The 26,918-nt window shown below is 55.3% G+C and overlaps 11 protein-coding genes across 11 annotated transcripts; 4 read left to right on the top strand and 7 right to left on the bottom strand.

The window, feature by feature from the left end:
- Positions 1–27: 27 nt before the first annotated feature.
- P884DRAFT_278481 (uncharacterized protein) lies at positions 28–1,452 on the bottom strand (the record flags this gene model as incomplete). Its single annotated transcript, XM_069443184.1, has 2 exons — positions 28–931; positions 1,031–1,452. The coding sequence occupies 2 exons, from the start codon at positions 1,450–1,452 to the stop codon at positions 28–30; spliced, it is 1,326 nt and encodes a 441-aa protein (XP_069296573.1).
- A 2,918-nt stretch (positions 1,453–4,370) lies between these two features.
- On the bottom strand, positions 4,371–5,387 carry P884DRAFT_278482 (uncharacterized protein; the record flags this gene model as incomplete). The annotated part of the gene is made up of 2 exons (XM_069443185.1): positions 4,371–4,989; positions 5,068–5,387. The coding sequence occupies 2 exons, from the start codon at positions 5,385–5,387 to the stop codon at positions 4,371–4,373; spliced, it is 939 nt and encodes a 312-aa protein (XP_069296574.1).
- Positions 5,388–7,155: 1,768 nt separating this feature from the next.
- P884DRAFT_300686 (TAF6-like protein) lies at positions 7,156–8,629 on the top strand (the record flags this gene model as incomplete). The annotated part of the gene is made up of 2 exons (XM_069444793.1): positions 7,156–7,543; positions 7,611–8,629. The coding sequence occupies 2 exons, from the start codon at positions 7,156–7,158 to the stop codon at positions 8,627–8,629; spliced, it is 1,407 nt and encodes a 468-aa protein (XP_069296575.1).
- A 486-nt stretch (positions 8,630–9,115) lies between these two features.
- Positions 9,116–9,995, bottom strand: P884DRAFT_203439 (uncharacterized protein; the record flags this gene model as incomplete). The annotated part of the gene is made up of 3 exons (XM_069438505.1): positions 9,116–9,560; positions 9,747–9,828; positions 9,956–9,995. 3 exons carry the CDS (start codon positions 9,993–9,995, stop codon positions 9,116–9,118), a joined length of 567 nt encoding a protein of 188 aa, XP_069296576.1.
- A 311-nt stretch (positions 9,996–10,306) lies between these two features.
- On the top strand, positions 10,307–10,837 carry P884DRAFT_260944 (uncharacterized protein). Its single transcript, XM_069441509.1, has one exon. It carries the CDS (start codon positions 10,372–10,374, stop codon positions 10,714–10,716), a length of 345 nt encoding a protein of 114 aa, XP_069296577.1. The 5' UTR covers positions 10,307–10,371; the 3' UTR covers positions 10,717–10,837.
- A 786-nt stretch (positions 10,838–11,623) lies between these two features.
- On the bottom strand, positions 11,624–13,802 carry P884DRAFT_34356 (general substrate transporter). The gene is made up of 4 exons (XM_069445846.1): positions 13,316–13,802; positions 12,950–13,214; positions 12,503–12,858; positions 11,624–12,419 (listed from the first exon to the last, which is right to left on the bottom strand). Exons 1-4 carry the CDS (start codon positions 13,566–13,568, stop codon positions 11,734–11,736), a joined length of 1,560 nt encoding a protein of 519 aa, XP_069296578.1. The 5' UTR covers positions 13,569–13,802; the 3' UTR covers positions 11,624–11,733.
- A 1,878-nt stretch (positions 13,803–15,680) lies between these two features.
- Positions 15,681–18,375, bottom strand: P884DRAFT_330502 (peptidase-like protein). The gene is made up of 5 exons (XM_069445692.1): positions 17,253–18,375; positions 17,171–17,189; positions 16,904–17,094; positions 16,760–16,831; positions 15,681–16,667 (listed from the first exon to the last, which is right to left on the bottom strand). Exons 1-5 carry the CDS (start codon positions 18,212–18,214, stop codon positions 16,046–16,048), a joined length of 1,866 nt encoding a protein of 621 aa, XP_069296579.1. The 5' UTR covers positions 18,215–18,375; the 3' UTR covers positions 15,681–16,045.
- Positions 18,376–19,346: 971 nt separating this feature from the next.
- On the bottom strand, positions 19,347–19,645 carry P884DRAFT_260949 (uncharacterized protein). Its single transcript, XM_069441510.1, has one exon. The coding sequence runs from the start codon at positions 19,565–19,567 to the stop codon at positions 19,409–19,411; it is 159 nt and encodes a 52-aa protein (XP_069296580.1). The 5' UTR covers positions 19,568–19,645; the 3' UTR covers positions 19,347–19,408.
- A 1,182-nt stretch (positions 19,646–20,827) lies between these two features.
- On the bottom strand, positions 20,828–22,144 carry P884DRAFT_270645 (P-loop containing nucleoside triphosphate hydrolase protein; the record flags this gene model as incomplete). The annotated part of the gene is made up of 3 exons (XM_069442368.1): positions 20,828–20,886; positions 20,938–21,978; positions 22,039–22,144. The coding sequence occupies 3 exons, from the start codon at positions 22,142–22,144 to the stop codon at positions 20,828–20,830; spliced, it is 1,206 nt and encodes a 401-aa protein (XP_069296581.1).
- Positions 22,145–22,421: 277 nt separating this feature from the next.
- On the top strand, positions 22,422–24,175 carry P884DRAFT_330504 (uncharacterized protein). The gene is made up of 2 exons (XM_069445693.1): positions 22,422–22,571; positions 22,641–24,175. The coding sequence occupies exons 1-2, from the start codon at positions 22,479–22,481 to the stop codon at positions 24,042–24,044; spliced, it is 1,497 nt and encodes a 498-aa protein (XP_069296582.1). The 5' UTR covers positions 22,422–22,478; the 3' UTR covers positions 24,045–24,175.
- Positions 24,176–24,422: 247 nt separating this feature from the next.
- Positions 24,423–26,140, top strand: P884DRAFT_245554 (uncharacterized protein). Its single transcript, XM_069440433.1, has 2 exons — positions 24,423–24,890; positions 24,974–26,140. Exons 1-2 carry the CDS (start codon positions 24,655–24,657, stop codon positions 25,695–25,697), a joined length of 960 nt encoding a protein of 319 aa, XP_069296583.1. The 5' UTR covers positions 24,423–24,654; the 3' UTR covers positions 25,698–26,140.
- The last annotated feature ends 778 nt before the right edge of the window (positions 26,141–26,918 follow it).

The raw sequence follows: 26,918 nt of genomic DNA on the forward strand, positions 1-26,918 counted from the left end.
CAGCCATCTATATATAAGGACAGGAGTTTATGACGGTGGCGGTGTGTTAACCATCTCCTTTAGTTCCTCCCTGCTAACAACAATCGAGCTACGTAAAGCGCTCATACCAGCCGAAAAACCGCATTCAACCTCATAAAGATCTAGGATAGTACGGATGCTGACATGGCGGCAGCGTCTCTGGTGGCAGTCTTCCTTTACAAACCGGAGGCAGCCCTCTCGGCAGGTCGCTAAACCATCGTAGTCGAAGATAACGAGCCCCTTAGGTAGGTAAGACGTCTCGTCAATGATGTGCCCGTCGTCGTCTGTTTCATCCGAGTCGACCGAGCTGTCATCGTCCTGGGTCGGTGCCCTCTGCTCTACCAGCCACGAGAAATCCACGCGTACCTTTCGCGGAGAATCCAGGTCCAGGTCGGAGCCGTCTTGATCTCCGCCTACCCGGGTCGTCAGACTACTGCGGCCGTACATTTCTTGCAGCTGTCTGAAAACCGTCCTCCAGGTCTCGCCCACGAGCCCGATGACATTGAGTCGGATCTCGGTCACGGTGCCGCGCACCTGCTTCCAAAGGCGCACCAGATCGGCGGCCTTGATCGTGGCGCGACGTAGGTCGAGGACGCGGAGACGGGGTAGCCGGGCAGTCTGCGCGAATTCGCTGAAGGCTCGCAGGAAGACCTCTTGACTGGCGCTGGACTTGTGACGGTCCAGGGCGTCGTCAAACATTAGGGTCAGCTGCTGTAAGCGCGGGGCGAGGTTGACCAGTGCCGGGAGGAACGAGTAATGAGAGCCCATCGCCGGTGAGCTATACTGAAGCATCAGTGAGAGCACCGTCAAGTCGGCCAGACTGACGGCGAGGCCACCTCGGAGTGCTGAGCCAGGGCCCGCGATCCAAGGCATCAGCCGTACAGGAGCGTAGTCGAGTTCATGTTTCTTGTTCCTAGTTATCGTTAGCTCTATCAGCGATTTTCGCAATCTTCCCTAATGAAACGGAATCACAAGAAAAATAAAAGGCGATGAAAAGGCAGATCGGACTTACCAGTGCCAAACGCGTAGCAGTTTAATAGGCCGCTGTGTCGCAGCCAGCGCCTTAAGGAGGATAGCAAAGTTGTGGCCGAGCCCGTTACAGTGGCAGGAACCCTCTGGCCATCTTTCGAAAGGGCTGGCCGCGCTGTCGTATGTCCTGCCGCTTGTTCTCTCCACCCAATCCGCACCGAAGGCAGTGCTCTCGTGGAGGCAGTACCTCTTCGCAGCGACTGGGTCGAGGAATTCGCCGTCGGTCAGTTCAACGTACTCCAAGCGCACCAGTCGGCGAAGAATGCGCGTCAACATCTCGCGGTCCTGCTCCGAAGCCCAGAACCTCTCTTGTTCCCGGCTCAGGACTATGTATTGCCTGTCTTGGATCTCTTCGGCCGATCGGTTTCCGTCGTCGGCGGCGCCGTGAGCGAGTCGGCTCAGCATGTTATACTCCTCGGACCACGAATCCAGGGCGATATAGTGCGAGCCAAGACGGAGAGCGCGTAGCTTTCCTGTAATCTCAGCGCTGTTGGCGACCTCGTCGAGGGCCTTGAGGCTGCGACGGGAGATCGGCCAGGGAATACTCTGGACCTCGCGAATCAAGGCGTCGCCGGCCGCCTGGTGAATGCGCGAGCAAGTGAGGCGCAGAGCGACGAGGTCCTTGACGTGTTCGAGGCTGCCGGCTATCTTGGCAATAACCTCGGTCGGAAGATCCGTTAGGGTCAACATGGTGCTTCACAGTTGTCCTGCACGAGTTGCGGTCGTCGAGGGCAGCGAGAGCGTCGAGAGTGCGCTCGTCGGGGAAGAAGAGGGGCGACGGGGGAAGAAATATCGCCATGCATTATGCTGGCGAATTTTCCACAGCTCTGCACAGACCGGCTTCTCAGATAGCACACTTGCCGTTGGGAAACCCCACGATGCTGACCCGTGAGGAGGCAGAGCCGATCGCCAGAAGGGCGACTATTTCATTCCTTCCGCGTCTGATGTTATCCCCAACTCGCCGAGGCGAGTTCATCGCTGGATTTGGGAAGGAGCTGGCCAAGTGAACGAGCAAATCTTCGTGGTAAAAGCAGCCTTTCAAGTTAAGAACATATCGCAGTGCTATATGAGCACTTGCGATATTGACCTTGCAGACGTCTTCTTTTTTTGAGTAGAACAGAAAATTAAGTATGTGGTTGATGGTCAATGATTGTTGTTTTAAGAATGTAGACATCCCCCCTCGCTCCCTTCGCCGCTCTCTGGCATCTGCCTAGTTTCAACAGCCTTTGATCAGACGAAAGAGGCGACGAGTGCCTTGTAGGCGCCAGTAGGTCTGAGACTGCTCAGCGGTTCCGTGTGATGAGCCACTGTTCACCAACACAGTTCCCTCCAGAACCATCAGTCAGCTTATCGCTAATTAATTGCGGAACCCAGGTGGTGGAAGTGCGACAGCTGCAATCATGATTAATCATTGTAGAACATGGGGCTTAACCTGATTGAATCTCAGACGAGAAGATGACTAGCAACAATCGCAAGAAGAACCAGAGTCCTCTATATACAGAGATACAAACTAAAAGAAGCACTAAGCGTTCTATAAATGCAGAGCGAGAGAATTTCTGTGACCGTAACAGGAGTGCTCATCAGCATAGTCTTGCCAACCTTTGCTTCCCATAATAAGAGGACAATGACGGCCTCTTGCTTTGTGTTCAGACACGTCGGCCTCAGCAATACTCGCGATTCCAAGAAACGATACCACCCTCAAAGTGCACAGAAAGAAGGCCAAAAGGGCCAGAAAACATGATGAGCTCTCGTTCCAAGTATGCTCCGCAAAAGCAAACCACCACCCGGTATTTGCGTTCAGCTAACTCTTGTGGCAGAGGGCATGCTGTGTCTGTTCCTTGGGGGGCCTGACTTGCTGCTGAAGCAGTGCCAAGCGACCAAACATCAACTATAACTGTAAAGGAATAAGTGGAAAAGAAAAGTCGAGCCTAGAAAACAGAAGAACTACCTGCAACGTTAAACGAGAGTACAAAGGGAGTAAAGGGAGAGGAGCATGGCTGGTAGTCGTACCTTCTTGTGTTTCCTCCCCGAATGCTCTTTAATCGTCAATGTGTCCGCCGAAGCAGAGCTTCCTAAAAAAAGAGAAAAGAAAAGAAAAAGAAAAAGAAAAAGAAAAAGAAAGGACTGGTCTGTGGCAAATTTCTGGCGTTCTAGTTTACGCCTGTATTGGGATAGCGGCCCGGCATACCGATGTTATCCCAGCAGCCGAACCCGCCACGGCGGGCTTGAGGGCGAGGGCGAGATTCGAACGTCAGTTGGCCTTGCTGATAAGCCACAGGCGGACCGGTGCCCGAGAAGCCTCCTGGCGAATGGAGCTGATGTTGAGAGTCACAGGTCGATGCAGCGCGATCATTGGAAACAGACGAGGCGTGCCGAATGTTCGCCTGCAACTGGTGTTCTGTCGAGACCTCACCGCCCCACGTTGCAATGGATGGTGGCACGGATTGCAGCTGATGGTCGTATTGCAGAGTCGATGGCTCCGTTAGAAAGCTCACACTCCGAGCACCATGCGAGGTCCATTCTTGGTGTTGGGCTCTTTTGTGAGATGACAGGATATCCACCATGCTCCCTTGTTGCTGCCGAGGATGACAGGAAGTGGTGGGCGAAGAGGCAAGGCCGTAAGTCCCATCGGTTGCAAATGGGAGCGGCACCGGCTGCAGGAGTCGCTGACGCGGAGATCGCTGGCCCCCACGCTGAGACGAAGCCCGAGTGCCACCTCTCTTCTCGAAGGCAAAAGTCTTGTCCTGGTTCCGCTGGAAAGGAGGCCCACTGGAGCGTTTTCCTCGGCGCTTTCGCGGCTTGGACCCTGCCGCCGAAGCCGCAGGCTGTTGGGATATCTCGCGCTCAAACTCGCGAAAGGCGTGAACAAACTTTGCTTCATAGTATTGGTCCATCACCGTAGCAAGCTCAGAAGCAATGGTCTGTTTATCCGAGCCAATCCTGCCAAGTATACCGGAGACAACCTGCAACATCTCGTTGCGCTCTGGGTACGACGTTGCTTTCCTAGCGACTGCAAGGAACTCGTATGCTGCGGTTAGAAGGCACGGCTCGTATGCTGTGACGGGAGGCATGTGTCAGACAATCCACTGTTGATAATTCTCTCGAGAATCTCAAGATGCCTGATAACTAATTAGAGCAACATACCCTGAGGAGGAACCTCGACGTCACGTGGGAACAAGATTTTCCAGAGTGATTCCCAAGTGGAAATCTTGGACTCGTTTTTCCGAGCACTCAATCTTTTGGCAATGTCCTCGGTGATGCCATCCTCGACATTGTCGCTAACTCTGGTTCGCCTGTGATACTCGCCGATATGTATCCTACATTCAAGGGAATGAATAGTCAGCACACACAAAGAGTGGCCATGGCTGAGCACTGTCGGCCGATACTGACTTGACGTTACTGAGATTCGCAAAAGGCTTGGTGCATTTCCAATGCTCACGCACATTGAAGCGAATTTTGTTTCGCTTGTGGTACGGACAGTTCAGTGGGCCCTGCGAGACCGAGCGGGAATTCCTGTGGCTCGTCTTTTGTGCGATACGGTCGTTTTGTTCTTCACCGTCATTATCACCACTATCGCCGCCGCCGCCGTCGTCGTCACCGCCGCCGCCATCGCTTTGTCCGGCGCGATCATCGTCATTCTCCCGACCGTAGCCGCTGGAGCCGTCTTCAGATTCTTCACTCCAATCGTAGCCGCGAATGCTTCCCCGGACAGCGACGCAAGAATGATTGCCAGGCGAAGAATTATGGACCGGGATCGGTAAAGGGGCTGGATAGCCCTCTAACACCGCGGCCCCGAACTCGCTGTGGGCATCTGTGGTAGCGGGCCCTGAAGACACGCTATGGCAGGCGGCGCTGGTGTTGCTGTCAACATCCAACCCCGGCCTAAGGGAGTTGAAGTTGACATTGTTTCCCACGGAAGCAAGAGACTGTGCATGACCATGACTGAACTGTTGGCCGCAGAGCGCCGAGTGCCGGGACAAAACTGCATGGCCGCCTTTCGGGTCCTGTACCGGAACACACGAGGGACCAAGGTCTTGCAGTTCCAAAACAGCGTTCGATGTCGGTGCCATAGGCCGTCCATAGAGGTAGGTGTCGTGGCCTAACAACGGCGGGGAGTTGGATGAGGACTGCGAAGGGCTGCTTTGATCCGTCGAGCAACTCGAGGGTGTTGCCCGGTGTGATGAGTCGGCCAAGGATGACGGCGTCGGTCGATTGGCGTCTCCAAATACGCATCCTGAAAAGAGAGCAGAATCAGAAAACGACGACTGCTTGTCCATCTCGAATGGATGCACAGCTGATGACACTGATGCTTTTTTGAAATCCCTGAGCCGCTGAGCCATTCTTCCGCCAACATCCTCGAGGGGTTTAAGTAATTATCAGATATGACGGGTGCTAACGGTCAGCAACCGCAGGCTTGAGTTGCTTTGGCTTTCGAGGCTGAGCAAGTCAGTTTTTTTTTTTTTTTTCTTTCTCTCGAGCCGCATACATGTCACCCACTACTTTGTTTTCAGCAAAATCAACAGCAAACGGGCAGGCTCAGGAACTACCCACTATCACGCTTCAATACCAACCCCCCTCCCCCCCCCCCCAAGATGAGTTGTCCTGATCGCAGACTCGCCTTGCCCTGCCTTCAGCCGTACTTTCGCAATTCCCAGAGCCTTGGAGCGGGTTACTTTTCATTTGATTGGTTCATCATACCTCGAGTCGGCCAACCTGATCCATAGCCAAACCGGGGAGAGCCTTCAATGTGGTGTGGCCATCTCCGCGGCCGGCGTCATCGCGGCAGCGACTGCCCGACCTCATAGGGCGACCACATCATGTTCACCGCCTTTTGAACTGCCATGCTCGTGCTTGAAGGCTGCGAGCGTCTGGAGAAGTCGATCACAGCGCTTAGCGCGTCAAGTGGTTGTTCAGACACGTAACCAGCAGAGAACCCTCAAATCAGTCTTTGGTCAAGTTAACAATGATGCGCTAATTATAGAACCGAGCCATCTCAACAAGCCTAAAAGGCTCTACAGATGAGAAACAAAGTTCATAAGTTCTTCTCCTGTTTCCTCTCTGGGGTCCGGGAAACTGATGGGGTGGCTGAGGCTACCAAGTTTGCGCGACGAAATGGAGCCAGGAGTCGAAGCGGTGATGCCAGTTCAAACGCCGTGTAACCATCGTCGCCAGTACAACTGTGCCAGCTCGGCGGTTTGGGATGGCCGAACTCAGCGGCACGGCTGCCGCCGCTAACATCCAAATCAGAAAACCAATCGACCATCCATTTAGACCGTTCCTGGCAGTGATGCCACGCGAAAAAGACGGTAGAAGAAAAAAATTTTATTTGACGCATCGCTGAGGGAAAAACTTGAATGGATGCCAGCTGGTTTTGCCTAGCAAGGCTGCATATGCGGCAAGCGTGGTAAACCTGGAATATGGTTGGGCTGAGCTTGTGGTTGAGACCCAAGCAATGGCCGTCCGGAGCCGACCGAACTCGGTAGGAAACGCGCTGGATTGCGTACATGGCTACGGTACAGTGCGCTACCGTATGTACATGTACATAGATACGTACAAACCTATCATGGAAACGTGGTACTTATAGGACCTATCTCAGGTACCTCAGTGTTATGTGAGGTACCTATCTGGTACTGGACTGTACTGTACCTGCCAGGTAGGCCTACCCGTTCCAGCTCCAGATCTCTGCCCCAGTTACTGCAGTGCTACTTGCAGTAAGTTGATTGCCTTACTATCGAGTACCTTGGCTAACGCAATATCTACGGGTATGCAATGGAAGGAATCCACCTCCCCGCCTGCTTTAGGCACTGTACGAATATGAATGTATGTATGTACATACATGTACATTACATCCCGATTACCTTAGGTGCTTACCAGCTCTGGCTGGCGCGGGTGACCTGATGCTCAAGAACATGTGGAGGGCCCGCAGCCCCACTAGCGGCTCCTCCATCACTCTCGCAACTTTCCGACCAGACCCTCTCCTACATCTTGTGCGCTCGCTTCGGGAATCCCGAGCCTTAGCTCGGTCACGGAACTTAGAGTCGCAACAACCACAACGTCGTCAGGCCATTCACTCTAGCGCAATTCACTCGAGGCGCTTCGGTGTGGAAAATGGCCGCGAACGACGGCCCCAAGCTGCTTTGGAACCCAGACAACGTCCGAGATGTTGCCGACTCGATAGGGATATCGCTAGCAGACGAGCCGCTGCGCGTGCTCGCCCAAGACGTCGAGTATCGTATCGGGCAGGTCATCGTCGAGTCCCTGCGATTCATGCGCGCCGCCAATCGCACTACTTTGACCGTGCAGGACGTGTCGTTAGCGCTCAAAGTGCTCGATGTCGAGCCGCTCTATGGCTACGAGTCCACGCGCCCGCTTCGATATGGCGAAGCGAGTCTTGGCCCTGGCCAGCCTCTCTTTTATATCGACGACGAAGAGGTCGATTTCGAGAAAGTGATCAACGCTCCGCTGCCGAAAGTGCCGCGCGATATGAGCTTCACCGGTAGGTGCCAATCGGCGTCGCCGTTCACCTCGCAGACAGCAGCTGACCACGCCCATGTTTATTCCAGCCCACTGGCTTGCCATCGAGGGCGTCCAGCCGTCCATTCCCCAGAATCCCACGACCGCCGAGACCTCCTCCAAAGAGCTCCTGCCGAAGGGGCCCGGCGCCAACCCCGCCCTGGCCGCGCTCGCAGGCAACGACAACGTCTCGTTCCGACCCTCGGTCAAGCACGTCATTAGCAAGGAACTCATCCTGTACTTCGACAAGATCCAAGCCGCGATACTCGACGACGATCCCGACGAGGAAAAGACAAGACTCCGGGAAGCGGCCCTTGAATCCGTGCGCTCCGATTCCGGCCTGCACCAGCTCCTTCCTTACTTTGTCAACTTCATCACAAACCAAGTAACCCACCACCTCGACGATCTCTTCATACTCCGCCAGATGATGGAGCTCGCCGAAGCCGTCATACAGAACCCGAACCTGTTCCTCGACCCCTACGCGAGCGCCCTCTCCGCGCCGATCCTCACCTGCCTCATGTCCCGCAGGCTAGGCGGGGCCGCCTCGGCCGACGAGGGCTCCGACACGCTGCGCGAGCAGTACAGCCTCCGAGAGCTGGCGGCCAGCCTGCTGGAGATGGTGGCCCGCAAGTACGGCGCCACCAACGCGCTGCTGCGTCCCAAGCTGACGCGTACGTGCCTCAAGCACTTCCTCGACCCGACGCGCCCGCCGGCCGTGCTGTTCGGCGCCATCCGCGGCGTGGCCGCGTCGGGCGGCCCGGAGGCCGTGCGCGTCCTGGTCCTGCCCAGCCTCAAGAGCTTCGACGGCGCGGTGCTGCAGCCGCTGCGCGAGAAGGGCGAGGCGCACGCCATGGAGCTCGAGATGCTCGTCGGCGGCATCATGAAGGCCATCGACAGCCTCGTGGGAGGGTCGGCCATCTCCCTCGCCAACGGGGTGAACGGCGTGGATCTGTCCAAGGAAGCGGAACAGGTCACCGAGTTCCTGGGACCCGTCATCGGGCAGAGAGTGGCGCGGTTGGGGAACCACGCGCTAAACAGGGCCATTCTCGAGGTCCGACATTTAGACTAACTATTCCAACACTCATCGTCTCCTCTTTCGGATACTTGCGCTAGGATGTGGGGTGTTTCGAACAAGTATGGACGGCGTTGAGGAGCCCACTAGGTGCACAACGGGATGGGAACTGGATCTGTCGTGTTCTTTTCTTCCTTTTTTTCTTTTTTGGTCGGTAACAAGGAGTATAGGCGTATGAAAACGGCGAGAGTCCGAGCGAGTTATCAAAGAAAATGATCGGATAGTCAGAGCTCCTTAATTCGAGATACCACCACATTGATGCGCATGTGACAAAGAAACAGGTCCTTATTGGGATAGTGTAGTCAAATACATGATGTGCCTTGTCCAATCCTCTCAAGACACCATAGCCACAGAAGTCCCTGCCAGCTTGAGCCTCACTCCCACCGTCCTCCCCAATTTTCTAATCTCCTTCTCTCCCTCCCCCCACCCCCCCGGCTCTCCTGCTCCGCTGCTCACTATCACGCCAGGCTCAACCGAATCCTTTCAGTAGAAGAAGGCAAGGTACAACCCGCCAACGAACGACGCGCCCCAGATGTACCACCCGGTCTTGATGATGGTCTGGCGCTTGAAGCCGATGGCCATGTCGAATAGCAGGTGGCGCACGCCGTTGAACAGGTGGAAGGTAAAGGGCCAGGCGGCGAGGAACTTGAGGCCGCCCTTGACGGCGAGGGGCAGGGCGCCGAAGGAGGCGGCCAGCGAGGCGCTCTCGAGGTGCCACCCGAGCAGCGGCGCGGCCAGGTACGCCGCCGAGAAGAGGTACAGGGTGCCGCTGAGGGCGGAGCCGGTGAAGCGCATCCAGATGGACCCGCCGAACCACGTCTGCTGCTTGTCGTAGATGGACAGGTGCGGCGACACGGGCCGGTTGAGGCGCTGCTTGGCCAGGATCGCGTACTCGTCCGCGGCCGTGATCTTTTGCGTTGCTACGGGCCTGGTGGTGGTTTTGCGTGTCAGCGAGGTTCATTCATTGTTCTTCTTTTTATCATTCGTGTTTTTTTTCTTTTTCGTTGGAATTGGCATGGCTGTCTGGTCCGACGAACGGGTTTCTGATGATGACATCTCGGTCGACCGGGAGGATTTGGGGGGGGGGGGGGGGAAGAAAGGGTTTCGGACGCACCTGGACTGCGTGGTCGAAAGCGGCTGGGCCAGCCCAAGCCTGGCAACGTTGGCGGTGAAGAAGGCATTCGGGTTGCCGGCCACTGTTGCGTTGTCATGCAGTTAGCATCCAATTCTGTTTTCCATCGTCGGTTTCCCCCCCAAGCATCTCGACGCTTCCCGGTCGGGTGACAGGATTGAAACGTTTCCCTTGAAATGGACATTCCGTACCTCGGCGCAGCGCCGTCGTTCCTGCTCGCTGGGCAATCATGATTGTGGTTGGCGGCTTAGGGGCGAATCCGGGACCGGGAGTGTTGGCGTGCAAATGCGAGATTTGAGGTTGATGATGCCGGACTCGCGAAGTTGCCCATCGGGATCGAAGCCCCGGCAGGTCGGCACCTCGGCTTCAATGCGGCCAATGGGAGCTCGGGCGATTCGAATGCACGCTTGGCTGATGCTGCTCGAGAGAAGCCAAGCACGTGAGGTGATGCCCCACTCCTTGGAGCGCTGTTTATCATTACCAGCCCGCTCCACAAAAATTTGTTTTTGTTTTCCCTTCTCCTTCTTCAGATAGTCAATGGGCGTCCAGCCACAGCATTGCTGCCTCAATCGGCACTGCACCCGTGGCATTGGGCACTTTGGTGCCTATGGATGCTCAGAGAAGAATGAGATCCGTCGTTAATCACTGCCTCCAGTCCATCAGTCTGGCGGTTGTTTCATTTTTGAGATCTACATTTTCCGTTGCTTGGTCCCCTCATTGCTCACCTGTTGATATGGGCTTCCCTGAACTGTCTGTACATTGGCTCGGATGTTTTATTCAACTGGCGGATGAAGCACTCTCCAAAAATGCCGACTGGAGCGGTCAAGGAGTTCCTCAGCGAGTCATGACAAATGCTAAGAGCCCCGTAATCTCCTCGATTCGACGTCTCGGTTCGTCAGATGTGTGCTTTTTCAAGTCAACGTCTCCTCCCTCAGCTTGTGGATCACGATAGTGCATGACCTGAATGTGAACCACAAAGTTCCCGTTTTGTTGGAGGACCCAGGACCCTTGTGCAGGAGAAGGCTAATGAGGAAAAAAAAAAAAAAAAAAACCTGTGGGAAGGGAAAACTGAGCTTGTGCTACAAAAGAAAATATGGCGGGAAGAGCAAGAGCGCAGTTGTTTTCCTTGCTGAAGTGATCAGTTGAGCTTCTTCATTGGAATGTATAATGTATTATAACCCTGCAATGGTAATGGTAAGGACTCCTCTGACGGGCCATGTCAAGACTCCTTGTCGGATTCGCCTGCGGAGCGACACCTTAGCGAACAACGCTGAAGCACATCACGAGACCGGCACGAGGTGCAGGGATCCTGAAGGACATGCATCACTTGCGCAAGGTGGTCGACCAAGGGATGGTCAAACCCTCAAAATCGCGCGAAATTGGCGAGATTCGGTGATTCCTCTTCCTTCAACCATGCCGTCATTACAGGATGATGTTAGTCTCGAGTCGCCCAGCCTATGAGAGGCAATCCTGTTGTCGAAGAATTTTCAAGAACCAGAAACCACAGCCCATCCTCGCCGCTGAGCGTGGCCGCAACGACAACCAGAAAGTCCAAAATCTTGAAACACGACCGAGAGCTCGATGCATCTGGATATGTCCTGGCCAGACAAATGTTTGTACAATTTCTGCGAACCTTTAAGCAGTTGGTAGCCAGAGTCGGAAAACAGCAGCAAGGCCAGTTCGATGGAGAGAGGGAGCTCAGCAAATTCACATGTGGTAGCAGTATGGAATGCGCGTTTGGGGCGGCCATGGTCCTGCTGGAGGGTGTTGAGACTCTTAAGAGCTCGCTGAGGTTGAACTGAGGCTATGACCCGCCGTTGATGCGCATAGCATGACATCTGTGCGTCCATCAACGCAACTTGGTTCACCTCCGACCCATCTCTCGGCGGCGCACAGGACTGGGGACGCATTAGTCGGTCGAACCAACATGTGACGTCTGTTTCGGCTAGCCCGCAACCCGTAAGTTTCCTCATTTCTTCTCCCCTGATCCGTCATTCCCACCTTCCACCTCTCCAACTACCGGTTTCTCGTCCCTCGAATCGCCCTTCTCCAAGTCGTCCTCCGCCTTCCCGCTCTGAATGACGTTCATACCCGCCGGCAGTGTCTTTTCGAACTCGCGGCCACGCTTTTCGGGGCCCAACGCGGTGGTGACTGCGATTCCCGTGGCAATGATTGCCGTGGCAATTCCCATGGTCGGGCCGTACGCATTGACCGACTTCCCGCTCTTGCTCGTTACCGAGTGGCTCTCGGCAATGGCGTTCACGATCTGAGCCGACGGCGACGAGATCATGTTGCCGAGCTGGTACGTCAGGCCGGGGAAGGACGAGCGGAAGGCGGGCGGGGATAACTCGTTGAGGTGGATGGGAATGACGCCCCAGGCACCTTGAACGAAGAACTGCATGAAGAAGCCCGTGGCCGACAGGCTGCGCTCGCCCTCGGGCAGGATCCACGCCGGGATGATCAGGCCGCTGATGATGGCGGACACAATGATGGTGCGGCGTCGACCGAACCACTGAGAGATATAGCCAATGATGGTCCCACCCACGCAAGCTCCGACTTTCATGAGGATACTGGCGCGACTAGCACCGTCATTATCAAGCTCCTTTTGGGTGAGCATGAAGGTGGTGTAGCTATCTTGGGACGTGTGACTATAGTCTGTTGAGGAGGTGTGAAAGAGTGGTTCGTCAGCGCCGGTTGCGTGAATGTGACGAGGAGGGCAGAGCTAATCGGAGGCTTACAGTTGAACCAGGTCATGAGAATGATGCAGTAGACGCACATCTTCCACTCCTGCGCAAGCATCATCTTGGTCTCCTTCCAGAAGGCTGACGGGCTGGCCTGTGCCTTGCCGGCCGCTCGCGCCTCAAGGAACTGCTGGGACTCGGGGAAGAAGCATCGTACGAGGCCGACGCCGATGGAAAGGCCAGCACCGATCCAGAATACTGTTTTCCAGCTGTTGTCGCCGCCACCGACGCCGAGATTTGCGCATGCGGCAATCACATAGCCGAGGGAGTACCCCTGCTGAAGGATGCCAGACATCAGACCTCTGGCGTCCGGCGGGCTGTTGTCGAGTGCCATTGCGATGGCGTTGCCGTAGCTGGCGGGGGTCAGCGGATGATGCGAAAGCCGCAGACTCAACAAGGGGGTGAAAAGGGGGTGAAGGGTGGGAGAAGGGGAATCCAACGTACACACCGCCCATGAACAGGCCGAACAGCGCGCGCACGGCCAGGAAGTCGGAGAAGGTGACGCTGTAGATTGTGCCAATCTGCAGCACGCCGAGTACAATCATATTGGCAACCATTGGCCACTTGCGGCCCCATTTGTCGCCAGCAAGGCCGAACAAGGCGGCACCTACAGACCGCAACAGCAGGGTAAGGGTGATGGCAGTGGAGATATTCGTCTTGGTCGTGTTGTAGAACTCCGCCAGCTTGACCTGTTGAATCGAGAGCGCGTCTGTCGCGATGTCAGCCGCTCAAGTTCCCAATTCGGGGACCGGAGAGCCATGAAGTGCGGCGAAGCGTTCATTGATTGAGCGCTGGGGAGCTTCAACGTACGGAAATCGTAGGCATCGGCGACCCAGGCGAGGAAGCCAACAATGAAAAATAGCCAGTTGCGCGCCGAGAGCTGCGCTAGCAGACTAATCGGGTTGCGCAACGGGACGGGCCGCGCCCATTCTGTGCTCGTCTCGCCGAGTTCGTTTGTCACGACGATGCGCTGCTTGAAGATGAACAGGTCGTGCCATGACTGTTTGGCTGTCGCCAGCACCCCCTTGGCGATGGGGTCAGCTGGTTCGTGTGTGGATTCCATTGTCCTGCGGTCTCTCAAGAACAGCGGTCGCGATGAGAGATGCAAGCCCGAAAGAGGTTTCGGGACACGGCCGGACGGAGGGGTCTTATAGGTAAGCAGGCTTTGCTACCATCACGGGCGCACGCGTCCACCAGTCCGGTCCAAACCTGGAATGCAGGCAATGATTGTCATACATGGCTTCCCGATGTTGCGTGGCGTATCCGTGGCCACCCGCCGGCATGTGGGAAAGGTTGCTTTGCTGCGAGCATGCCGCATCTCTCCGAGACGTCGTGTACGGATGACATCGGGCAGGGGTCAAGTGCGGGGTTGATACCCCAACCTGACCCCAGAGTTTCCACGGACATGCCCTTGGATGGGCGAGAACGGGACTTGGTGGTCGGGACATCGGATGGGCTGATGATGATGGGATGGGGTGGCGGTTCTGGGGAAACTCGGGGAAACTCTTGGCTTTGTTCCCATACCCGGCCAAATGAGGGCGGTTCTCCTGCCAAGGACGACACCCAAGACGCTCGGCGGCTTGCCAAAGGATTTGGAGGATTGGAGGATGCTTAGCTCACTGACCAAACGCCAACCACCACGAAAAGCTGGAGACGTTGTGGGCAACTCTGCGGATACCGCCGATCAGTGGCCACGGGAACTCGGCGAAATAGCGAAAAACGGGGAAACAACGATGTGAACGGTAAGTACTCCGTCCCTCGTTCGCTCGGCAGATACCGAATCCCCAAGCCCGCATCCACACGCGCCCATCACACCCCGTTATTCTAGCGAGGCGAATGGAACATCGAAATCGCGGGGTCGAAGCTCGCCTTCCAGGTTATCTGCGGAACTGCCGTTTTAGTTAATGTCCTCAGACTTGAGCGAAGAAAATTATACTACACCAGTGCTGCCTGCACCACTGCCGTCGTTGGCTCTGGCTCTTGTGAGGTCGAGTATGGAGATCCTACCTCTTCATTTCGTGCCAAGATGGAATAGAAATCGCATATTGGAACTTACTAAGGTGCACACTGCAACAGCGAGTTCCAGACTCCTCGGTGCGCGTTTTAGGCTTCCCGCAACCCACCTTCCTAATTTGCCGAAGCCGCAGGCCTTCCCCAACGCCGATCCGCAATCCGCGTGCCTTCCTTGGTGGAGCGAACAGACTTCTAGAGAGTTGCCGAATCCTTTTCGCTGCGCTATCTCGCAGTCGATCATGCGAGTTCTGCTAAACGTTCATCCAGGCTTGCCCTTCAAGCTCGGCTCTGCTTCGGTTACGGGAGGGCAAGCGACAAACCTAAAACCCAGCATCTGCATGCTTCTTGGCTCAGGTCGAAGGCGGAGTTGCATGCGGCTGGAGATACGGTAACGCCGTCCTAGCTGCAAGTACTTGTAGAGAGCTCTGAGGTTGAGATGTTTCGGGTCTACGGAAGTATGTACTGCACATAGGACTCGGGCGCATGGGCAGTAGCCGTTGTGCACCTCGAACAAATATGCGAATTTCCAAAAAAATACCCTCGTGCGTGTACCAGTTCGACAGGATTGAGGCATCTTTCACAGTTCGAGTAGTGTACGGAGGTTGCTTCCAGCTCTGTGCCAAGGCTTGGCAAATGGCAACGTGCGAAGTACACTAACGATCCTATTTGTACTGTAGTTTCTATAGTTAAGCGATCTCCACCGCACATGTTGAGAGAGTCCAGGGGAATCTTAAATGGGTGATCCGGTTGGCTGGAGGAAACGAATATAAGGAGGGTACAGTCCCTGAGCCACTACCGCCAGGGCAGGAAGAACCAGGATATCGTGTATGGCGCGAATGGCTTCAGAAATCTAGAGCTGAATAGGAAGCTGAATTGGAGGCTGAGAAAGAGGTGCCGGCTAAAGATGTGGAAGATGGACTTCAATGGGCAGAGCTTGTCTATCTACTATGTGGAAGACGTTAGCGACGAACTTGTAAGTAGGGAAGCAACTTAACTATTGGTAAAATGGAGCCGTTTGCCTGCAAATATAAGTGCCGAATTAAATACTGCTTAGTATGCTTAAATTAGCTATACGTAGGAGTAGATTGTGGGCTGCTGTCTTGGCTGACTATACTGTATATGGAAGTCTTGGTATCCTGGGCACTGCAACGCGGAGAAATGCGTGTGATTTGATCTATACTACAGAGGTAATTGATAAACACTTTGAGTCTCCATGCCAAGCTTCCTACACTGCGACGGAGGGGAGGCTGTGTCTCACCGCGGGCACTCCTCAGTTGTCCCTGCAGGCGGGGCTTACTTGCATGAGTTGGGCTTTTCTGGCCCAAAAGCCTCCTATCGCGGACGGAGTACTACCAACTGTTTAAACCCTCAGCTCAATGGTCAGCAATCGCATGTCCTTCTCCACGTCGCTTCACATATGCAAGACAATGAGGGAGACGAATCGCATGAAGAGCATCTTCTCTTCTTACGGGCAGATGGCTCATTACAAAACTATAAGTTGATCTGGAAGAAGAAAAAAAATCACCCTCAGTGCCCGCCGGCCCCATGCCCGTACCCGCCGCCAATGTGCGGCAGCTTTTGGCCGGGCGAACTGAGCTCGAGCAGCTTGTCAAAGACGGGCGTGCCCAGGCCGGTGACGGGATCCCAGCCAGGCGTGGCGTTCCAGCTGGCGTACGGCACGTAGGGGGTCGGCAGGCCCGAGTACATGTCCTTGCCGGTGCACCCGTTCGACCCGCCGTGGACGATATCGGTCAGGGCGCCCGCCTTCTGCACCTTCTCCGAGTACAGCCATGGGTTCAGGAAGCCGAGCGGCGGCCGGCCCTGCGCAAGGCGCGCATTGTTCAGCAAGCTGACGAGAGCTGCGAACAGGGGCGCCGACGCGCTGGTACCCGAGACCTTGATGTCCTTGTCCTGCGAGAAGACGTGGTAGGCGACGCCCTGGGCCGAGACGTCCGGGAACCCACGGCCCTGAGGGTTGTACAGACCCTTCCAGCGGTTCCCGAGGTGCTTGCGCAGATAGGTGCTGACGGCGGCCTCTTGGTAGGCGGGGCGCTTGAAGATGTCGGAGAAGCCGCCCGAGGAGAAGGCTGCGGCCTGTTCGGGTTCGACGTAACGGGTGGCGCCGATAGAGGTCACGTATGGGCATGCTCTGTGAAATGGGGCGCGCAATTGTTAGTTCTCCATGATCCCGTGGCCTCTCCAGGCTATTCTTTTTCCTTCTCAAGAAAGCAGGAGGCTTACCCAGGGAAGGTAGGCAGGAAGCGGGTCGTGTTCTTGCCGTCGTTGGTTTGGCATGCGGATCCGACGCCGGTGCTGCGAGGCGATGTTAGTGGTTTTTGTCACTCTCCGTAGTCTGCCTACCCAAGAAGGCATAATGCAACTTACTCTCCCGACGAGAAGATGACAGACACACCACGGGCGCCCAGCTGGCCGATCATCTGGCAGACCTTCTCGGCGTAGGGGCGAGGGACGGACTGTTCGTCCTCGCCGTAGGAGGTGGTCAAGGTCTGCGGGAGCTCGGAGTCGGGCAGCTTCAGAAGGTACGAGAAGAACTCCAGGTACGGCTCGTTGGAAACCTGCGCGATCGTCAGCACACATAACGAACGACGTGCGAAGCATTGGCGCATTGGGGATGGGGGAAAGATGCCATACATCATTCGGGTCCGGCTGACTATCTCGGTATTAGCGCAGTTAACTCCCAGGTCGAATATGCTCGGGTGATTTTTGTACTCACTCAAGGTCTGGAACGAGCGGCCCGCGCCCCCCGGTGATGTAGTAGGTGATAGGGGTCTTGTACGAGAGAGCGACGGCGTACTGGATATCCAGATTTGCCTCGATGTCGTCCTGGTCGGATGGGCTCTGATTATTCTCTCCACCATTGACGCCGACCGAAGTGAAGTTGGCGTCGGCAGCGTACGGGGCGTACGTGCTGGCGAACAACTCGAGCTGGTCGTACTTGGCCCACTCCTCCAGGTAACCGGCGACACCAAACAAGCTCTTCTTGCTCGGCTCGGCCTGGTACGAGCCGACCTTGTACAGAGCGCGCAGGCACTCGGGCGTGATGCTGGTATTGCAGACCTTGACGTCGAGATCCTGCGGCGGGATGGCCGCCGCCACCTTGACCTGCGATGGGACCGTGTCCACCACCTCGAACACCTGGCTGCGCTCCGGTCGGATCTGCCCGAACCGGACGACGGGCGCGACCATGCGGATGTGTGGGGCGATCTCTTCGGGCACGGAGTACTGCAGCGCGCGCACCCGCTTGACGTTGGTGCCCTCGTGGGCCCAGACGCCAAAGTCGGCGTCGAGCAGCTCGGACGCCTCGCGCACAGTCACGCGGAGGTTGATCCACTCGCCGTCCTCCTCGATCTTGTCGGAGGGGATGCCGGCGTCGCGCAGCCAGTTGAGCACGGCCGCCGTCGACTCGGCGCGCGGGGCGAGCAGCGCCGAGAGCTCGTCCCGCGACAGGTGCTGGCCGTACCTGGCGTGGGACGGGTCTGAAACCTCGTATAGGGTGCTCTCAAATAGGTCCTCGTTGGGCTGCTGCAGAGCGATGCGCAAGCGGAGCGGCTGGTCGGCGGATGCATCGCCGAGGCGCGTCCAGCCACGGGGCTTCGTCGGGACCGATTCGAAAACGGTGGAACCGCATTGGCCGAAAGCGGCGAGGGCTGCCGTGAGGAAGATGTTTCGAAGCATTTCTTTATTGCTTTTGGCCGCGAAACGCGGCCGTTTGGGAATGGAGCGAGATGGGAAGGAGGGTAACGACTGTGGGCAACACTCAGGCAGGCAGCCCTGTGTGCAATGGGGAGGAGGTAGGGGGTTTATAAAGACCGTTGGGATCGGGGTTGGAGCGCCTGCAGCGTCTACTGCGTACGGGCGCCATCCCAAGATCTGCTGTTGCCTACTTGGGTAGGGTTGGTGGTTACACTCAGCTACACTTCGCGGCACGGCAGGGGCAGATGGGGATTGCCGTTGCCCAGAGTTCTCAACTTCCCTTTTCGGCCGGATATCCGCGTGTTGGTGGTTGGGATCACACAAGGGCACCGGCTCCATTGGCCAATGGTAATTCCGGAATTCACCCTATGAGGCATTGTGGAGCATTCCAACACTTGCCCAGCAAAGGGAGGAGGCACGGATCAATGTGCCGACGAAGCTTAACCCAGTGCCCAGGGAGCTTGTTTGCGCCCAGACACCGTGCCGCTAAGCCTCTGCGCAGCGGAGCGCGAATGCCGACCGTGGCCTCCGCTATTAATTAGGGTCTGAGCTGCCGCGTTAGGAAGCTCGCTTGGATTTCGTGCTGGACAAAATATCTAAGAATCCTATCCGCTAGCGAAGCTCTGTCAGGCGCACGACGGACCGAGGCATGACGGAGGAGCAGTGGAGATTGCAAAGAACGAAAAGGGGAGGTTTTTGCGGGTAGGCTGCGGGTAGGCTGCGGGCAATCTACGAGCAGAAGGAAGGTGAATAATGACTAAATTGATTAAGCCTGCGCATTCCGGCCAAGCCGAGAACGCAAACAACCCAGAGCTCGGATCCTGCGGACACTGCAGAATTCCCTGCAGTGTTGTTCTCTGACGGTACTGTTGGTATCCAGACCACGGAACAGCAGTTATGACTTGCGGAGAGATATGCTGCTTGGAGCCCGCGGATTTAATTGTGGGTTAGTTGCTTCAAAGGACATGCAATGAAATGTTGTAGTTGACATGGAACCATGGTTTAATTTTCGAACCTCACAATGAGGACCTATAAATGACCGCTCAAATGTCATCGTCATAGGTGTTGCTCTGGATGTGCCCGAGGCCATGAACTTCGCCATGCCGTTCTCCTCCTCCAGTGTTCGGCTAAAGGTTGATGAAATACAGAAGAACTAAAGTCCATGCTCTCCTATGGTCACATTTCGACACTTCCAGCAGCTCGATCCGGTTTGGGGCTCTTGCAGTCCGATCCCTTGATCACTGCAAGAGCGACTGTATCGCTTGTACCCCATGCATAACTCAAAGCAGCATATCGGCTCACCAGGAACACCGAGGTTTTACCTGGATCAACCATGAAGACAACTTATCAAGCGTCCCGTTCAGCGGCTCCCTTTTGTTTCATCGTCTACAGGCAGGACCATGGAATCGGCGGTGCGCGGCAAGGTTCCTTCGCAAGACCAAAAGGTTCCCCCTCAAATCGTAAAGTCGGTGATGAGACGGACTAATACAGCTCAGCCGGCCTCGCTCGACATGTCACTCATTTGGGAGACCTCAGACGGTCTTTGAACCACCAAGTGCTCATCGTGACCAATGAGGGAAGAGCTTCTCATGGTCGGCGACAGCCGTCCCCCAAGAGCTGTGTCTCTCATGCCCTCTCACTCTGGGCTCTTTCCCGAAACATCAGCCCGCCACATTCAGCTCACACCGCTAGGAGACCAAAAATCCGTACTTGCGGTGTGTAGGAGTTATGCGCGGGTTTGGCACCTAAAGGTAGTCACCGGCCGGATTCTCAAGAAAACAATGCGTCGATGTGGAACTGTGTATTTTTCCGTACCATTGGAATTTCTCGTTGAATCACCTGTGGGTGTTTGAGCCAGCGTTCTCCATCCAGTAATCTCTGTAAGGCTTATTCAAAAACGGCATCGCGGTTGACCCTCCTCGCTTTACACACAAAAGGAGCAAGTTGCACCAAATGTAGGTGGAGGTTTCGGTGGACCGCAGCTGCGATTTCTCATTCTCGGCGGCTCTTAGGTAGTATAGTATACTAGTAACCCACTGTCACTCGGCGGGGACTCTCCGGCAAGGGTGTGGGGCACATGCATGTGAGTAGAAAAGCGGAAGATTCGCTCTCAGAACGCAGCAGGAAAGAAGCCGACATTATCATAATCGACAGGAATAGCTTCATTTCGCACCATCTCAAACGATGGGTACCCTCTGAGGTGGTTCGATGAGTGGGCAATCCGTGGGTTGTTGGTTCGAGAAACCCGCATAGCCAGAACGAAATCTCCGCATCCATCTTCCCCAAGGCGGCTCTGACCCCGCAGTCGCCTTTTCCCCATTCCGCTTTATTGCCCCCGAAGCACTTCTGAGCGAGCTTCAGCTGTATGTCGTACAATCTTGACTCGACCTGCGGAAACGCTGTGAGCTCACAGGAATGGGAGGCAAATAGAGCTGTAAGTGAGCGGGTTACCTTCAATGATTGGGCCCCCTTTCCTCCCACTTGTTTTAGCCTGTACAGCAGAACCTGATGCATAGCAAGAGTCCCAGCAACTTCGTTTTCATAATTTCATTACTGGAATGACCTTCTAGAATCACCTTCCTCAAATCGCGTCCGTTAAGAGATGAGGTCGGCAACATTCATGGGCATCTCGTCGATCTGGGTTGAGTAGTACACTGCATGGTGTTAGCTGAACCCACGCTGTTCCAAAGACGGGAGAGGCTTACACTCGATATCCCGCAGAATGCGCACATCCTCGCTAGTAACGAAATTGATGGCCACACCCTTGCGTCCAAATCTCCCTGAACGACCGATACGGTGGATGTAGTTTTCACGATTGCTCGGCAGGTCGTAGTTGATGACCAAACTGACTTGTTGGACGTCAATGCCGCGCGCCCAGACGTCAGTCGATATTAGGACTCTGCTATTTCCCTGCCTGAAATCTTGCATGATGCTGTCCCGCTCCTTCTGTGGCATATCGCCGTGCATGCTGCTGACTGTGAAGTTGGCCTCCCTCATCTTGTCCGTAAGCCAGTCGACCTTGCGTCGCGTGTTGCAGAAAATGACGGCTTGGGTGATGGTGAGGGTATCATAGAGGTCGCAGAGCGTATCGAACTTCCAGTCCTCCTTCTCGACGGCGATAAAGTATTGCTTCAATCCCTCAAGCGTCAACTCATCGCGCTTGACGAGGATGCGGACAGGGTCGGTCATGAATTTGGTGGTCATGTCGAGCACATCGTAAGGAAGCGTAGCCGACACAACAACCACCTGGGTCGCCGGGGGGAGGTAGCGGTACACATCGTAGATCTGCTCCCGGAAGCCCTGGTTGAGGAGCTCATCGGCTTCGTCAAGAACAAGCATCTTGATGTGGCGGGTGCGCAAGTGGCGGCGGCGAATCATGTCGGCAACACGACCTGGCGTTCCCGAAACAATGTGCTGGCCGTAGTCAAGCTTGCGGATGTCCTCGCCCACATTGGTGCCTCCAATGCAGGCGTGGCACTGAACGTTCATGTAGTCGCCTAGGGCCATGACAACACTCTGAATCTGTGTCGCAAGTTCTCGAGTTGGGGAGAGCACTAGAGCCTGGGTCTCGCGCACGGCGGTGTCGATGACTTGGAGCATGCTGATGGCGAACGTGGCCGTTTTACCCGTTCCCGACTGCGCCTGTGCGATGGTATCACGACCCTTGCAAATCTGGACGATGGCCCGGGACTGGACCGCAGACGGCGACTCGTATCCATACGCGTAGATGCCACGAAGGAGGCTCTCTGGATACGGAAACATGTTAGCGCAGAATGCTTTGCAGTGCCACTTGTTCTGCGACGCACCTTTCAGCGACATGGATTCGAAAGTCGGGTGGACCGTGACCTCTTTCGAGGTCGAAAATTGTATCTTCTCATCCGCCTTGCGGTCAATACCCACTCCGTCGGCCATTGTAGTAGATCCCTTTGGTTTCGACAAATTCTGTCCTTGATTCGCTTGTTGTGGCGCAAAGGCGATGCGGAGGTCTGTTCTGCGAAATGTGTCGAGGGTGGTGGGATTGCTGGGGCAAGTCCAGCTTCGATGAGGGGTGGGTCTCTCACCTTTTTGGCCCAGTGCAAGTCGGTTGAACTTCGGTGGGAGTGCACGGCCCCAGACGCGTGAGAGCTTTGATGCAGACAATTTGAGCGCCAAGTGAAGACTCGGTACTTCAACGCCACCACTTGCGCATCTTCGTGGAAAAGCCACAGGTTCCCAGAGTTTCGAAATCTGGTGGTATCACTTCAATATGTTTCTGCTGGAAGATCAGCGGTTCATCCACGAGGACCTCGAACGTCTCGAACAGGGCATCGCCGATCGCATGCGCGATGAGCCGAAGCACGTACGTGATGCTGCGCAATCTCTGGCCCAGTTGATTACCGTTGTGCTGATGTGCTGACGATTGAGCAAGATTCGCGATCGATTAAATCGAGACCACGAAGTTGCGCAGCTTCTTGACCAAATACAAAAACAATCGGCCGAACTATTACCCCTGTACGAAGACAAGTCAGCGCTTAGGTCCAAGGAGATTCTTCAGATCAGCACCGGCGACCCATTCGAAGAGTTCTACCGACAGGTGTCTAAAATCAAAGAACATCATGCGAGGTATCCTAACGAACAAGCCGAGAACCCAGAGCAATGGTATCGACCGAGGAAGGGTGGGGACGACCAGCCATACATCGTCGAGAGCATGTTTTCGGGCGAGGAGGCGTACGGGCGATTCTTCGACTTGCACAACTGCCACGACTCTTACCTGAATCTGCCGAATGTGAAGCGACTGAGCTACCTGCAATACCTTGAGGTCTTTGACAACTTTCAGCCAGGCCAGGGCGGAGTCAAACGGGCGGACAAGTTGACGGACCCGTACTTCAAATACCTCGGCGAACTGATGGGATATCTGGAGTCCTTTATGCGGCGGACGCGTCCCCTAGAGAACATTGATCAGGTGCTCGAAGGCTGGCAGCGAGAATTCGAGACGGCGTGGGAGAAAGGCGAGGTTCCAGGGTGGCAGACGGATAAGTCCGGGAAAGCCGCTACCGAAAGGACACTCAGCACTCCCGACGCAGTGTGGTGCGAGGCATGCGAAAAGGAGTTCAAGAACGCGAATGTCTATAAGGGCCACCTCAACGGTCGAAAACACATCAAGGCAGCGGAAGTCCTTTCCCAAGCGGAAAACGGCCGCGACGGTACGGGGAGCGGCGCACACGTAACGACAGCGCAGCGTCTTAAGGAGCGAGCGGTCGCCGAAAGGGAGTTTCGCATCAAGAAGTTTACCGGTGCCATGAAGATCGAAAAGGATGACACGCGAGTGAACGTGGAACGCAGGTTGGGGATGACGGAGCGAGAACGGGCGCAGGAGCTGGAGAACCTTTACAACATGACTAGCGGGGCGCAAAACAAGGATGAAGAGGAAGATAAAGACGGTGGCGAGGACAAGCTCTACAACCCTCTCAAGCTACCGCTGGCCTGGGACGGCAAGCCGATCCCATTCTGGCTGTACAGGCTCCATGGTTTGGGCCAGGAGTTCCCTTGTGAGATTTGTGGCAATTTTGTCTACCGAGGCCGGCGAGCGTTCGACAAGCATTTCAACGAGACGAACCACATCACCAACCTCAAACGACTTGGAATCACCGATACATATTTGTTCCGGGACATCACATCGATAGAAGAGGCCGTGAGGCTCTGGGAGAAGATACAGCGAGACAAGGCCAAGAATCAGATAGATGACGGAGCCGTGGTTCAGATGGAGGACGCCGAGGGCAATGTGATGCCCGAAAAGGTGTATCTCGACCTGCAGAAGCAGGGGTTGTTATAAGCGTTGAGGGTTGGGACAAGGGGAACTGGCGCTGTATTTGCGACTATTACAAGTAGCTTGCTCTGCTGATACCCAGCGACGTTGTTATCAGGATTGCAGTGCGTGCGTCAAGTTCAGCAGTGGAAAGGGGCTCTCAGCGTTGATCGGACCTACCAACGAAAAAGGTACCTCCGTACCTTCAAGGACGAGTCGCGCCAGTAATGCCCCACAGCCAGCCTTACACTATGGATTGTACGGATTAGTGTACGGAGCACGGATTAGTCCGAACAAATGCAGGCTGCTGCAAACCCCCCACTTTTGCTCTCGTGACGCGGGGCAAGCGGGGCGTTACTTCTATTTGTGACCCGCAGCACCAACCTCCGTAATTAAGTTCGAACCAACACTGACAGAAGGTAAACAAAAACGACCCGCGCTTCTCCTATAGCGAAAGCAACTTGCAATTCGAAAGGCCGCGAATTTAAATAAGTCCAGTTCCCCCTTCAAGTACAATTCCTGGATGGGTCACACCACGACTCCGGAATAACGCAACCATATTCGCTCTAATTCGCGAACATATTCAACGATGTGACGACTCGCCGCACGCAGCGCCATAATCTGAAGAACCTTGGACATGACAGCCAAACACAAGCCGATTCCAGCACTGTACACCGTTTACGTACTGCGCTCAACCGTCCGTCATGCATCATTTTACATCGGCTCCACCCCTAACCCGCCGCGCAGGCTAAGCCAACACAATGGCCTGGTTCCCGGCGGTGCTGCGCGCACCTCGCGGCAGGACTTGCGCCCGTGGGAGATGGTGGCATTAGTGTCTGGATTTCCGAGCATGACGGCAGCGCTAAAGTTTGAGTATGCCTTAGCCTACTCTCCGCTTTATTCACATGCCCCTTCCACTTTCTCTGCCTAGGGATGCTAAGTGTGTGTGCTTGTAGATGGGCGCTCAACAACCCCCACATCTCGGTGCACGTACCTGCCTCGTCGCGTCTCACTTTCTCGACCCGGACCAAGACCAACGGGCAGCCGATGCGGCCGCCCAAGAGCATGGCGTCGGTCGTGTCCAACTTGCACTTGCTGCTTCGCGTGCCGAGCTTTGCGCGCTGGCCGTTGAAGGTGCATTTCTTCAACCGGCGGGTCTTTGCCGCCTGGGAGAAATGGTGCGGTACGGCAAGCGAGGGCCTAAGAAGTAGCTTGGGTGTTGTGACGGATTTTGGAGGTGAAGAGGAGGCTGCGCCTGCAAATGGCAATGGGGAACCGCTAGCGGTGCCAAGGGGAATATATAATCTACCGCTGGACTACGAGCCGATCAAGGAGCAGGTCGCCAAGGGACATGAGATATTTGAGTTTGAGCGTCAGGGGCTGTGCATCATCTGTCAAGGCGAGATGCAGCCCCAAAAAGGGCTATATGCCGTATGCACAAACGGTGCATGCGACGGAGTGGGACACCTCTCCTGTTGGGGCCGCCATCTGCTGGAAAGAGACGAGCCAGACAGTATCCTGCCCATCCAGGGTCAGTGTCCCAAGTGCATGGGAGAGGTGCATTGGGGCGATATGATGAAGGAGCTGACACTGAGAGTCCGGGGCCAAAAGGAGGTGGAAAAGCTGCTCAAGCACAGGAGCAGGCGCAGGCGTGCTGCTGGGACAGCCACCAAGCAATGAGCAACAGCAGGTTCATTCATATACGACGGCCAGAGTTGGAGATTCAGGCACGCTCCCGGCCTTCTTTTGGCTCGACGTTTGAGCAAGGAGGGACCTCTGATATACCCAGATAGCGTTGGTTTAAGCAGCGACTGCAGTTTCTCATCCCAGCTGAATAATCGGCAAATTGCGGAGGTCAAGCATGGCCTGGCGTCTGATGTTGCACCCGCGATCAGTCAGCCTGGCTCCGCCGCTCGGCACATTGTTCCAACGTCAAGTCATCTCTGATTGGAGCCTTGGCTGACCGGGATCCTCTTGTGCAGCACCCCCCGCAATATCAGATCTGAACCTCGTCCTTTTGGGCAGGTTGCAGCAAACACATGAACTTGTCAGCCACGGCCAACCCAAATGTCTAGTGACTTCGTTCTGGTAATGTTCTTCCACCTCGATGATTTCAAGTTAGGCCTTATAAAATTGCTATTGCTCGGCGTGCCCAACCCGTTGCTTTTAGTCTTTTTTTTTTTTTCGTCCTTTCGTGATCTTGTCCGGAAACAAGCATAAAAACGAGCATGGCAAGTATTACTAGCGTGCAGCCCTCCCCTTTCCCGCCTCTTGTGCTTCTACGGCGGTCTTGGCAGCGACTGGGTCGTAGTGACGCTTACGCTTGACTGCGGAAGATGCGTGGAGGCGAAGGCCTTGTGCAAAAAAAAGCACCCGCTGGCGGCAAACAAATCCTTACTGTTTTGTTCGTAGCACAGTATTTGAACGGCTCTATTATTTTGCTCCCGGACTGTAATTCCATGGTCATTTCTTTGTGTGATGTAGCGTAGTTGCAAGGATCTTCTTGACAGGGTCTGTTGCATTATTCGCTCGTCTCTCTCCCGTCTCTGCTGAGAACACCGGCGCTATATGGTGATGGGTAAGGTAATGGATTATCTAAGTCTTAGAAGTAGAAGTATACAAGTTATCCAAAAAAATACTCCTTTAAACTTCACAGGTCGTAGATTCGATTCGAGGTCGACTACCCGTTGGCAAAGTGACCGATGATAAGATGAGGTGCCGGCGCAAGCTTGACATGCGACGTAGTGAGCCCCCACAGACCCACTCTTTTACCGGAATAGTGCACGTTTTGCGCCTCCCAAATTCGTTCCGGCCACTGCCGCTGCCGCTTCCCTCGCCATTCTGAGGAACCTCTTTGCCGGCTCTGATCGCTCTCATGTCTCCATCTTACACCACGCACAA

The sequence above is a fragment of the Thermothelomyces heterothallicus genome, assembly GCF_042370625.1.
Source record: "Thermothelomyces heterothallicus CBS 202.75 unplaced genomic scaffold P884_scaffold_15, whole genome shotgun sequence".
Taxonomy (NCBI): domain Eukaryota; kingdom Fungi; phylum Ascomycota; class Sordariomycetes; order Sordariales; family Chaetomiaceae; genus Thermothelomyces; species Thermothelomyces heterothallicus.